The sequence below is a fragment of the Cottoperca gobio genome, chromosome 11, assembly GCF_900634415.1.
Source record: "Cottoperca gobio chromosome 11, fCotGob3.1, whole genome shotgun sequence".
Taxonomy (NCBI): domain Eukaryota; kingdom Metazoa; phylum Chordata; class Actinopteri; order Perciformes; family Bovichtidae; genus Cottoperca; species Cottoperca gobio.
The window spans coordinates 11,329,937-11,342,791 of record NC_041365.1 but is presented as its reverse complement, the minus strand read 5'-3'; the positions used below and the strand labels follow the sequence as shown (position 1 = coordinate 11,342,791).

Genomic DNA, 12,855 nt, shown 5'->3' with positions numbered 1-12,855 from the left:
CGTGAGACTACATTAGAACCTCTCAGGTTATCCTGACTCTGAATCTGAACGGTCTCAAACGCCTCTAGCTTTAGGGTCATCTTGCTTCCTTTCTTGTAATATTTCCCTTCGAATCTTACAGAGCCGTGCAGTAAAATCTCAACAGAGTTAGGATCCTTGTGGTTGGTGATAGAAAATTCTTTAAATGTGTCTTTCTGATTGCTAGAAGGAGTGAATATGAAGTACTCAGTCCCCCAGTCCTTCACTGGGTAAATCACAGAGGTGTCTGCCGTGTACCGCTTAAAGTTGAGAGACATTACAGTGACATCTTGGCTAGCCTCGATCAGCACAGTCTGACGGGACTTTTTACTACCTATCATCTCTACACTGTCATGTAGCTTGAAGGATTTAGTCATACCAGGATTAATTTCCTTCTCAAAGACCTCACCCACAGCAGACACCTTGACCTTGGTGCTGCCTTGAGAAGAGGGCAGAGCTGCAACCTCAACCAAGAAACGAGTATCCCTACCATCACCACCATTGTTTTGCATGAAAGATGTGGCAAACTCTCTTCCTGCTGGTGAAGCAGAGCAGAATCCTGGAAAAATTCACAAGAATGAAGAAAAAAAAGAATGAAAAATACAAAAGTATAACATCATCTGTTGGTCATTAAATGCCAGTGATAGAAAAAGTATTCAGATATTTTAATTAGGTAAAAGTAGCAATACTACAGTGTAGAAAAACATGCATTTAGAACATTCAGAAACTCATTATGCAGAATGGTCACTTTCAGAATAGTGTATATTATATTACTGAATTATTAATGCATTAATGTGTTCATCACTTTAAGGTGGTGATTTTAATGACTTTATATACTTTATAATTCATTTAGATTTTGTATTAGTTATCTGAATCTGCAATAATTAGTGACTAAAGGTATCAAACAAATGTAGTGGAGTAAAACATACAATATTTGCCTCTGCATGGAGGGTAGATATATAAAGTAACAGAAAATGGAAATATTCAAGTAAAGTACCTTAAAATTGTACTTAAGTACATTATTTTCATACATCTTTCCATCACTGTTACATGCAATAACATGTATGTACTATTATTAAGTGATACTGCTGTATGATATTTTCAAGGGGAGTTTTCAAACAGATTAGGCATAGATAGCAGCCATAAGTTGCCTTCTTTTGTTGACTTACCACCCAGCAGTAAACCCACCAGACAGTAGACCAGCCCTTCCATTGTTAAACCTAAAATAATGCACAATACACATTGCCAAAATTAACCATCCAATAGTATGAAGACAACAGGACACATTCATAGACACAAAATACCAATATACTGTATACCTCACTGTTCAAATTGAAAAAAGAAAATCAGAATATACGAAGAATATACAAAATGATGGCTGTCTGTATCAACTAACAAGCTTGTGATCATTCAGAAAAATCACACGGACCATAAATGTTTTTTGTAGAATGTGTGTTTCTTTCTCTCAGAACACATTCAGAAAAACAGGCAGAAATCCTGTTGTAATAAATCTGTGAAAGCATATCTGGAAACATTTTGGCGAATTTACTTTTATAAGAGGCAGAGCAGGGAATTTCTGGCACAACTTCATCCACTTCCAAAGTGCATGGAGAAGGGAAAATACTGAAGAGGGGAAAACTCCAGCAACTCTTGTAGTATAAATACAATTATTTAAATAAATAAAAAATCTAAATGAGCAATTACTGGAGTTTTTACCTATTCAGACTTTCATTTACAAATAATAGACTAACCTAATAATTTGGCATGAAGCCTTCAATAAAGCATCTTGTGATAAATAAAACACCCGAGTTTTCCTCTAAGCCAACACTAAAATCACTGTAAGTTGTTACAGACAGATTTAACATTAAACATTTCTTTTAGAGGTTTCTTTCAGGATATCGATCGTTCTGTAATATTTGCAAATCAACCTTACCTGAACCAGAAAACCAAGGAATTGGATAAATGGCATGTCGATTGATGTCCTTTTATTTGTCTTGGTGATGCAGAGAAAGCCAATCAGGGAGAAGGTGTCACACTGCAGCACGGATGTCGAGTCATCAATCAAATCACTGATCACATGGCAACTTTTAATAGGTTTAAGATCAAAGCAAACACCAGGTGATTTAATATCATTAGCCCCTGTGTGGGATTTAATTTTTCAAGCCAAATATAAAATATTTACAAGTGTCAAATTTCAATCTCGTCTGAGGGACACGTTAGATGTGTGAGAGTCTCTATTGTCCAAGGACCATGGATACCGAATAACAAAACAAATAAAATGTGGATAACAGTAGAGCAACACAGAGATGAGAAAGATATAAATCCAATGAGCATTTGACAGTTGCAGATTGGTGATAACAGGACTAAAGTCACACCCGAACAAACACCTGGAACACAAAACAGACCAATCAAATACTGATGGACACCTGTTCATGTTGCCGAAATAAATTGATATTACATATTAAACAAAGATTTAAAAAGGGTCTAATATTAGCTGTATAAAAAGGTAGTGATTCATTCAATCAACACTTCTTCAACAGCACAATGCAGACAGCTGGACTAATCGTGTGAGAATTGTTTGAATTTTAGGGAGGGAAAAACTATTAAAGTGATTCACTGATTTTCCAGCGAGTGGATCCTTCACTCCTCTCACATGTAGCAAGTCAAAACTCTGTTTGTAGATAAGGACATGAGACAAGAAGTTGAGGACTTCTGGTGAGTGTGAACCATCTCTTGACAACAGAGAGCGCACTCAGCTTGTTTTGAAAACAGGGGTTAAGGGAGTTAACCGTAAAGTCTGTTGGGTTTCGGGAAAGACATCCGAATTGTTTTGATAAACGTGCCAGTCTGTGTCATGCTACTTTCTCATTTTATCCAGTCAGCAAAGCATCACCGACTTGTCAAAACAACAAAGAGTGCTCAAGATTTTAGTTCATTAAAAACACAAAAATTCACCATATTAATTCAATAATGTACATTACATGCGGTATGAAAAGGATGGCTTGAACATGAGAATTTAACTTTTTTCCTTTGTCCTTTTACAGTTCAGGTGGACTACAGCTTTAGTTTTTGTATTTTAGAAGCAAACTTGTGCTATCTATCACAATCCTAAAATGTGGTTTATCCCAGTATGTCTCAAACTTGATGAAGCTCTGCTCAAGGCTTTATGCTCAATCAATCTATGATGGGGCCTTTTTACAGTAGAAATTCAATGGCGCTTGTTCAGTGGGAGATTTGTATGTGAACAACACTTTTGCCACTTTTCAGCAGCTCCGGGAAAAACACAACTTACCTACATCTTACACAACTTACCTACATCCAATTTCTTGGTAGTGACTTTACCACCTCAGATATACATTCTCTATAAGTGCCCGACAATGCTTAATTCAATATAAGGTGCTGCACAGGCTGTATTACTCAAAAAGTAAACACCATTCAGCATTTTTCCTGAGGTATCATCACAGTATTATAAGTCTACAACTGTCGAGAGCACCTTGATCCATAGCTTGGCCTGCTGTCGGAAGCTGACAAAATACTGGGATGATATTTTAAGCTTTTCGTCCTAAGTGGTATCTCTGACATTGTATCCTGACGCCAAGATGACTATGTTTGGCACAACAGACCACTGAGCACAAATTGTTTTGCGTGTTGCAATCATCAGCAGATAACACAAATGTTCAAACTCATTTTGTTTTTATCTTGAAAGCTTCCCAACATGATGTTATCCCCCCCCCACACACACAAAAAACACACACACACACACACACACACACACACACACACGCACACACACACACACACACACACACACACACACACCTACACACACAGCATTTCCCCTCACCCCTTCCACCCCCACTTCCAAGCATTTCATGGCCACAGACTCACTCCCCATATAAGCTCGTTGCAGATCCAGTCACAATATCTTTGAGCAACTTGTGGAAGAGAAACTTCAAGATTAAAGCTCCAGCTACCAGACAGATATGATTTCAATTGGAGGCCTCGGAGGATTTTGGATACTTGCACTGCTGACTCTTCACAGTGCAGATATGGGAGGTAATTTCTTCTAGATTCTTTGAGCATGCATACTTAATGTGCTCCTCAAATTGTAAAGCTGTTAACTTCTGAGCTGCTTTTCCCACAGAGACCCAGAAATACTATTTGGAGGAGCCTGACGTGCCTTTCCCGCCTGCCAATCCCACTGTTCAGAACCTCGATGCCATCTGCAATCAAAGTCAGGGGCGTCCCAGATACCCATCCAGCTTCTTCCCGAGATCCTCGGTCAGTCACTTCCGCCGCCGTGGAAATTGCATCAACCGTATGGAGTCGTGGTACAGTTCCTGCTGCAGTGGTCAGCAGAGCGACCAGATCCTCTGCTGCACCCAGCAAGCTGTGAGTCTCTGCCAGTGTTTGTGCGTGTGGGGGATAAATGATATCACATTGTTATTTATGAATAATAAAGTTGATATTTGTTCAAGCTAGATACATACGTTTTTGGATAAACTATGTATTACAATGTATATTCCAATTCTAATCTCACAAATTATTGCAACCACCACCAAAAATACTAGTATAAATACATTTTGTACATGTTTTTATTTGCTTCACTAATACACATAAAAATAGTTTTATATTATTTAAAAAAATATATCTTTTGGCATTTAGTTTTTCTGTAGGGAACTCAACATAAAACAGTATATTAAATATATAATTTTCCTCAAGTACATATATTTTTTTGTGATTTCCGTTTTCACAAAACAAATAAGAAAATATTTTCTGTAATTACTAATGATTCAGAATATTCACAAAAAGTGCGATTTGTTGTAAGATTAGATTCAAGAAAATTGTTTAGGAAATATACAAAGCATTTTAACATACAATGGAAATGGAGGATTCAAATCCAATCAACCTTTAATTAATACATGTACACATGTATAGGTTAGATTAAAAGACAAATGACAATATACGTTTTGAAGATATTCTTCTATCATTTTTAGTAGTCAAGTCCTCTGCACACATATACAAAGTCACATATTTAACTGAGTGAACAAAGAGTGATGAGAATTTATGAGGCTGAAATGTGCTTTTCATGGGGAGATTAAATACAACTGTGTGACATTAAGTATCTTTTCTTTACAGTGGAAACAAGCCCTGACCCAGTTCTGTGTGGAAGAGTTTTCCACCATGACTAATGCATATGTGTGCTGTGTGGACAGTGGAGACGATCGCTGGGAGTGCTTCGACAGCGAGCTGCCAAACCCAAACTATGACCCAACACCAGGCTACACTGCACCCACAGTCGCTGAGGAGTTAGGATTCATCTTCAATGCAACTGCTTGCTAAAGGTGAAAAAATAACTAAATATATACAGAATAAAACAAAAATAAAATAACAGAAAGGTTAAAGCATCTATGAGTGAAAGGATAAAAATAAAGATTTTTGTGTAACTTTTGGGGAGTGAGAATGGGTTAATGTACTAAAACCTGCATCAGAAAATGTGTAAAATGATTCTAATCTATAATACTATGTATCCTGCAGATCTTTGTCACCGAGGAGGACAGGCCATGCTGGTTGTGTTCATGCTGAGTAAGGATAATAACAGCTGAAGTCAGTTATTATTTTTGACAACTCTGTATTTTAACTATGCTTTGTCACGAAAACATGAACATTTTTTTTTATTGTTCTCCTTGTAAATTTTCACAGTTACAACTCAAATAAATTGTGTCCTGAATGGATTTTACAGTTTCTGATATTTACTGTATTCTTTGTTAGAAAAATAAAGGATGAAATAAACACATATATGTTTTCACATGTTTTTTGTCACTGAAAAAGCTACTGATAGTAGACTTGACACAACTTGGGAGAAACAGAAGGTTGGAAGCTTCAAATAAGAAAGAAATGTTGAGTAATAGTAAAAGTCTTGTAATAGACAATTCAAACGTGTGATAAAGCAAATGCCCAGCAGGGGTCCCCATTGGCTGTAATAATTGGGTGTGTGACATTTACAGAAAGTTAACGATAAGAAAAGTTTGAAAGTGCTGCCCAGCCTGAATTCAATGTGAATTTAATGTCACGAAATAAAAGAAACATTGTTTAACTGCGATATTTTAAATTGTACGTGTTACTGTAAGTAATCTCGACATTGCTTCGAACCATAACAACTAACGAAAGACATTTCCTGTTTGACTTCAAAATAAAGTGGAACATTTAAAATCTAAATCAGAACCACATTCCACATTAATGTCATACTTAAGAGTGGGACAGAGTAACAATGTGACAATAGAAATACAAATAAAACATGCAAATGCAATAAAACTTTGTACTTGGAGTCCACTAATGGCACACGTTTTTCAAAAGGCAGTCAAAAATAAATATGTTACTGTCTGAAATAATTAAGTGTAAAGTTAATTTAGAATGTGCCAAGAGTATTGCAATGGTGGAATTTAACTAAGCACATTTACTTTACTTAAGTACAATTTGAGGTAGTTGTACTGAGTACATATATATTTCAGATGCAAATATGGTACTTTTTATCCAACTGCATTTGTTTAACAGATATAGTTACTAAAAATTATAGTTTAAGCTTTTAAATACATAGTCTATGATACACTTTAACATATATAATAGTTTGTGATATATGAACTTACCTAAAGTAAATTAAAAAAAGAAGGTAAAAATGACCTCGGCTTCAACAAACTACAAATGCTCATTAGTAATAATTACTACAGTAAAATAATCTATGATAATATAACACTGACATGAGCCATTCTCCTGCTTAATGAGTACTTTTACTTTTGATGCCTCAAATCCATTTTGCAGTTAATACTTCTGTACATTTACAGAAATAAAACGTTGAATACAGCAATTGAAATAAAGTATGTTTACATTGTGGTATTACTATTAGGGCTGCAACTAACGATTATTCATTTTTTTATAATCAATTTATCTGTAATCTGTAATAATAAATAAAACTCCTTTGTTTTCTTTTCGGTTTTCTTGTGACATTGTATTTTATTTTGAAAGTAGATTTCACCGGAAGTTTTGTTGTTGCTCTGGATTGCAGAGAGCAGAGAACCAAACTGCCGCTTCCGCACTGCTTCCTTGTTTATTAGTTTTAGGGGAAACTTGTCTTTAAAGTTTAAAAAAAGAACGTATCTTTCTCTGGAAACGGCGAGGACTCCTCCACAAGATTTTTGAGTGAGTTGTCTGTTTGTTTGTGTTGTTGTTAATTAGTTATTTGCGTGATTAGCTTGGCTAAAATTAGAAAAGTGGAATAAGAGTTAGCAGCTAACTTAGCTTTCTCGTTTGGTTTAATGTCGCAATCCAGACACCTTGGTAAATTATCGTACAACATGCACTGAATGGTAGGCCATTCATTTACATTTCCCCATGTTAAGTTCTATTATTCAACAGACAGTTATTAGAAAGTTACTGTCAGTCACTTGTCTTGTTTATTTTCAATTCGGCTCCTCCATCAGCAGTCAACGTGGCTGTTGTCAATATTTGTGGCATGAAGTCATCTGAGGTGTTTGCTGTTAATGAGCTATTTTTTGTCTGAACACAGATCCCCGGCTAACTGGAGAGCTCACACAGAAAAAACTGACTACGTTTTATGACCAGGAGGGAATCAGGGTCTGAGTTTCACCACAAGTCAAAGTTCAGGTTCTGGTCTGAATGGCCACAGCTGCAGAGGAGCCTCCAGGGCTGCAGGGCCTCTCTGGCAGTAAGTACTGTAATGTTATTGTTATTGTTATTGTTATAGACCACCTTTTCCTGGAAGGTATATATTAGTTTAATATGGGATCATACCTATGTTCCCCAGCTCAATATCCTCATGATAATGGTTTAATGTTATTTTCATAGGTCATGTGCAATGTATGTTTATATGGGTCAATATGTCACAATCAACCACCTACCGCTTAAAGCTTTTTGATGTCATCCTCCCTGAAACCTACCGACGCCCTCAAACTTTCAGGCGTTTAAATCTCCACAGTGACTGAATGGATTTTGTATCATTCAAACTGCATTTGAAACGTCCGCCTCCCTTTGTTCGTTTGCTATTTGAACTGGGAAGCTGGCTCTTACAATCTCCAATCAATCTTATACAAGGTTAGATCTGGAATGGTACAATGTCATTTCACACGGTTCCACTTACAATGATCACGTGAGTTTCCTTTTTCAAACCAGAATTAGAAACTCTATGTAGGACCCTGTTAGCAAAGAACCTTGGGAACATAAGGATGAGCCCTTTAGAGATTAGTTATTCACTTAGGTCATACAGATACATGGACATTGGCTCAGGTTATGGATCCTGTGGATGGACATGTCTCAGCACACCTAGCTCAAACAAAAAATCTCCATATTTAGGATTAGTATAATTAGTACAAGAGACTGCATTAGTTTTAGCTAGGTTTACCAAAAACTGGTGGAAACTGGAATTAACAGCAGAAAATGGGGCCATTTAACAAAAAAGTTTTAAACTGGGAACTCCAGAAATGTTGTATTATACTTCCATAAAGAGATTCATAAGAGACAGATAAAATAAAAAAAGACTGCTCAAAATCGATGCAACCACGGAAAACATATCTTGACTTAAAGTCCCTGGTATGTGTCTAAAATATTTCCCATAATGCAACAAAAAATATCTTTGTAGACCCTCCTAGCCCTAGTTTGTAAGACGTGCTTGTTTTTTGTAATGTCTTGATGACATCATCACAGAGTTATTTTCTCCTTTTAAGTGTACAATCAGTGCTGTTGATAATTAACTAAAGCAAACAGTCACACTATTTTGTCATTTCACTTTCTCTAGTGTGTTTCTTAGAAGATAAAAGTGAACTATTTAGGTCTAATGTTGACTTTGGACTCCCAGAAACATGCATTTCTATTGTAGAGCTCCAGAAATTCATTAGCCCTGTATGAACTCACTTTGATAATAATAATAGCATACTTATCTAATTCCTCCCATTGCACTCAAAGACCTGCAGAGTCAGTTCTGGAGGAGACTGTCTTCTCTCAGAGGTAATAAACAAGGTGCGTCTGCATGCTTGTTTCAAAGCTGCACTCTTTCATTTCAACATTAGTTGAAATGGTGGAAGCTGTTTCAAGCTGTGCTGTGTGATATTTATGCATCCAGTGTGAGAATGCTGATTAACTCATTTCTTTTCCTCCTTGTGTATTATTTTCTAACTTGTATGTTTCTTCCCTTTTTCACTGCAGATTCGGCTGCAACTCGGAAAAATGTTTATCCCGAGGTAAGAAATAATTGATTTGTTGGTAGGAAATGCTCTAGCTCTGTGTCAGTTAGGAAACGCGCATTCGGTTCATCTTTACAGATATTCAGCTGACACATCCCTTATTCCTTCCTCTTTGAGAATATTTGATGAGAATATTACATATTGCTGCAGACTTGCAATGAGTTGTTTTTCTTCTTGTAATTCTCCCTTCCACAACGTTGTATTGACAGAGTCCAAGCACCAGCATGACCCCGGCCATGAAAAAAACCATCGGTCATCGTGGAATTGATCCCACTGGGGAGACGACGTACAAGAAGGTGGGAGCCATCATTGAATGACACACATTTACATTCACTCACTTAGAGCTGCAACTAACTATATGTATTAATCTGCCAATTAGTTTCTTGATTAATCGCATAGTATTAATCAATTATCAAAATGTCTGAGGATCCATTTTTTTGTAATTGTTGCAGCTCTTCACCCACTGTTAATGTATATAATATGTTAATCTTTAAAATGCAAATTGGAATAAGATGTTTTTTGTCAGTCTGTTGTGGGGATTTCTTATGATTGATGATAATGTATCAACTAAAGACAGATTGTTCTGTCTTCCAGACAACATCATCTGCCCTGCAAGGCGCTATCCAGTTAGGCATCACGCACACGGTGGGCAGCTTAAGCCAGAAACCTGAGAGAGACGTGCTGCTGCAGGACTTTGAAGTGGTCGAAAGCATCTTCTTTCCCAAGTGAGTCTTTTAAACGCACAAGCCACTTTCAGCCACTAGGGAGTCTCTCAATCAACACAATAACAAATGACAGAGTTCAGTAGCGTTGTGAAATAGTGTGGGATCATGGGAGTCGTTGTCTTAACCACCAGTGTCGTCATTGCAGTCAGCTTCTACCAATTAGGATTCCTTCTGTGTTAATCATTATTAATTAATATTAATAATAATAATATAATAATATTAATGCGGAAATGTTATTTATTACTTACTTGTTACATGTTGAAGTTTGGATAAAGTAAAGGTGCTGATGTTTTGTCTGTACTACATTATTACTACTTATGTGGTCTAATCCTCTGCCTCTTGTGTCTTTAATTGGCAGTGAGGGCAGCAACCTGACACCAGCCCACCACAATGGAGACTTCAGGTTCAAGACGTACGCCCCAATGGCCTTCCGCTACTTCAGGGAGATGTTTGGCATCCGGCCTGATGACTACATGGTATTCTTGTTTACTCAGCATTTAATATGTTGCTCAGAAAATGTGTTAGAACAGTAAAGCTCTGAAGAAGTGGAGAGAGCTGTGAACTGTGGCAAGAAAGGCGTGGTTGAGGAACTGCAGAGTGTAAAACTGAGCAGTGAAAGTGTGAAATAATCGAACGTGTTTTGTATCAGTATCAGTAATATGATAATTAACACTATTCCTGTTCGCAAAAATTTAATTAAATAGATTAACAGAATGAAATAAAAAGAAAAATAATAACCAAGAGTTGATAACAACACACAAAACTAACAAAGGTTGCGGTTACAAAGTCACATTTGAACTGATTCGATAGAAGATAAATACGTCTAGAACTGGTTAACCAAGTATGTGATTAAATGCTTCCATACTTTAAAGAATCTGTCATCAGACCCATGAATGTCAAATCTTATCTCCACTAAGTTCAAGAACCTCAAAGTATCCCCAGTCCAGTGCTTAAATGTTTAAAACAATTAACCAGGAGTCATGCTAGAGGAGTAGTGTATGTCAAACATTTTGAGGGTTATCTTCAGGTTGAATACCAAAAAAGAGCTGTGAGGTTGAACAGCTGACCGGTTTTTAACCTGCAAGTCTTTGTTGTTTGTTTTCGATCACACCTCTGGTCACAGTACTCTCTGTGTAATGATCCACTGATTGAACTTTCAAACTCCGGAGCCAGTGGATCTCTCTTCTACGTCTCCAGTGACGATGAGTTCATCATCAAGACAGTGCAGCACAAAGAGGCGGAGTTTCTGCAGAAACTTCTTCCAGGATACTTCATGGTAAGATTTAATGATTGGCTTTGGGTACAAGATGTATCTGCAGAGAAATCTATCTATGGACTGACTCCTAATCATTATCTTTGTGTCCATTTATCCATCAAAAGTCTCTTGGATACCACCTGTAACAATGACACTTATTATTTCGTTTTAATATTTTACTTTCCCCCTTCCATCCTCTCTGTTCTCCTCAGAACCTGAACCAGAACAAACGCACCTTATTACCAAAGTTTTATGGACTGTACTGTGTCCAGGCAGCGGGTAAGAACATCCGTATTGCAGTCATGAACAATCTGCTCCCGAGCGCCGTACGAATGCACCTAAAATTTGATCTCAAGGGCTCCACCTACAAGCGACGAGCTTCAGCTAAAGAGAGGGAGAAAGCTGTTCCCACATACAAGGATCTGGATTTCATGCAGGACATGCAGGAGGGGCTGTTACTGGAGGGGGACAAGTACAGTGCTGTTTGCAAGACCCTCCAGAGAGACTGTCTGGTAAGAACTACACAGTAATGCCCGTCTGACCGAGAGGCTACGAGAGGCTACGAGATATTTCTTTGTAAATTAGTAATAATAATAAAAAGTCTGCATTTTTCTTGTGTGTTTTTCTTTTAAATTAATTTGTATTCACTGGTCTGGTGTGTTCCTTGTTTTCCATTCAGCTTTTGCAAAGTTTTAAGATTATGGACTACAGCCTTCTGGTGGGAATCCACAATGTAAATCAGGCGTGTCAAGAGCACGCCAGCGAAGAGGCGGTGGCCGGGGCAGTGGACCAAAGGAGGCCACAGGGTCAAAAGTCCCTGTACAGCACTGCTATCGAGGCCATCCAGGCCGAGACGGGGAGCATGGGACCACTGGACACAGAGGATAAGTGAGTGACGCAGTTTCAGTGGCCAGAGAGTGGTCCGTAATGACAGAGCACTAAATGATATTTATTTTTTGTTGTACTTTACAGAACTGGAGGAATCCCAGCGCGGAACGCAAAAGGCGAGAGGCTGCTGGTGTATATTGGCATCATTGACATTCTGCAATCCTATAGGTAAACGGTACACATTTACTTAGCTCTGCACACTCCTTGTGCAGTCCGTGACATTCACACCATGTCTACAGAGCATGCTTAGCAAAAGCAGCAGCGCAGCGGCAGCTTCAGTGCCCTCTCTGTGTCAACACAGGATGTGTTTATGCACAGCACTGAGTGTAATCTAGACTATGTGTTGTTTTTCAGATTAGTAAAGAAGCTTGAACACTCGTGGAAAGCTCTGGTTCACGACGGGGTAAGGTACCTCCACTAGCCTCAGATAATTGTTTATTTTTATTAGAATATATACCGTATATGTAACCCATGTAATCATTCCTCTTCTCTAGGATACTGTATCGGTACACAGGCCGAGTTTCTACGCAGAACGATTTCAGAAGTTCATGTCCAACATAGTCTTCAGGAAGATCTCATGTAAGTATAAGTATGAATACTGTGAACCCTGCGCCGTGGCACATACACACCTGCACGCCATGGCCAAGCACATTTGTTGCTTTTATTTCCATTCAACACAGGGCTCGCCCCGTCTTGGTGCATTGACAGTTTGGTC

The 12,855-nt window shown here is 37.8% G+C and overlaps 2 protein-coding genes across 4 annotated transcripts in view; both read left to right on the top strand.

The window, feature by feature from the left end:
* Positions 1-3,913: 3,913 nt before the first annotated feature.
* ecm1a (extracellular matrix protein 1a) lies at positions 3,914-5,825 on the top strand. The gene is made up of 4 exons (XM_029443444.1): positions 3,914-4,074; positions 4,163-4,410; positions 5,158-5,363; positions 5,557-5,825. Exons 1-3 carry the CDS (start codon positions 4,002-4,004, stop codon positions 5,359-5,361), a joined length of 525 nt encoding a protein of 174 aa, XP_029299304.1. The 5' UTR covers positions 3,914-4,001; the 3' UTR covers positions 5,362-5,363; positions 5,557-5,825.
* A 1,234-nt stretch (positions 5,826-7,059) lies between these two features.
* LOC115015440 (phosphatidylinositol 4-phosphate 5-kinase type-1 alpha-like) overlaps positions 7,060-12,855 on the top strand; it is a 10,933-nt gene continuing 5,137 nt past the window's right edge. For 2 of the 3 annotated variants that reach the window (XM_029442764.1, XM_029442762.1), the window contains exons 1-12: positions 7,060-7,215; positions 7,583-7,741; positions 9,235-9,269; positions 9,482-9,568; positions 9,867-9,997; positions 10,356-10,473; positions 11,121-11,273; positions 11,465-11,764; positions 11,932-12,140; positions 12,225-12,308; positions 12,495-12,543; positions 12,635-12,719. In XM_029442764.1, the coding sequence (XP_029298624.1) occupies positions 7,693-7,741; positions 9,235-9,269; positions 9,482-9,568; positions 9,867-9,997; positions 10,356-10,473; positions 11,121-11,273; positions 11,465-11,764; positions 11,932-12,140; positions 12,225-12,308; positions 12,495-12,543; positions 12,635-12,719 (1,300 nt within the window). In that variant the 5' untranslated portion in view covers positions 7,060-7,215; positions 7,583-7,692. Of the gene's footprint in view, positions 7,216-7,582; positions 7,742-9,009; positions 9,049-9,234; positions 9,270-9,481; positions 9,569-9,866; positions 9,998-10,355; positions 10,474-11,120; positions 11,274-11,464; positions 11,765-11,931; positions 12,141-12,224; positions 12,309-12,494; positions 12,544-12,634; positions 12,720-12,855 lie in introns of those variants that run through there. The other variant, XM_029442765.1, reaches the window with a different exon arrangement.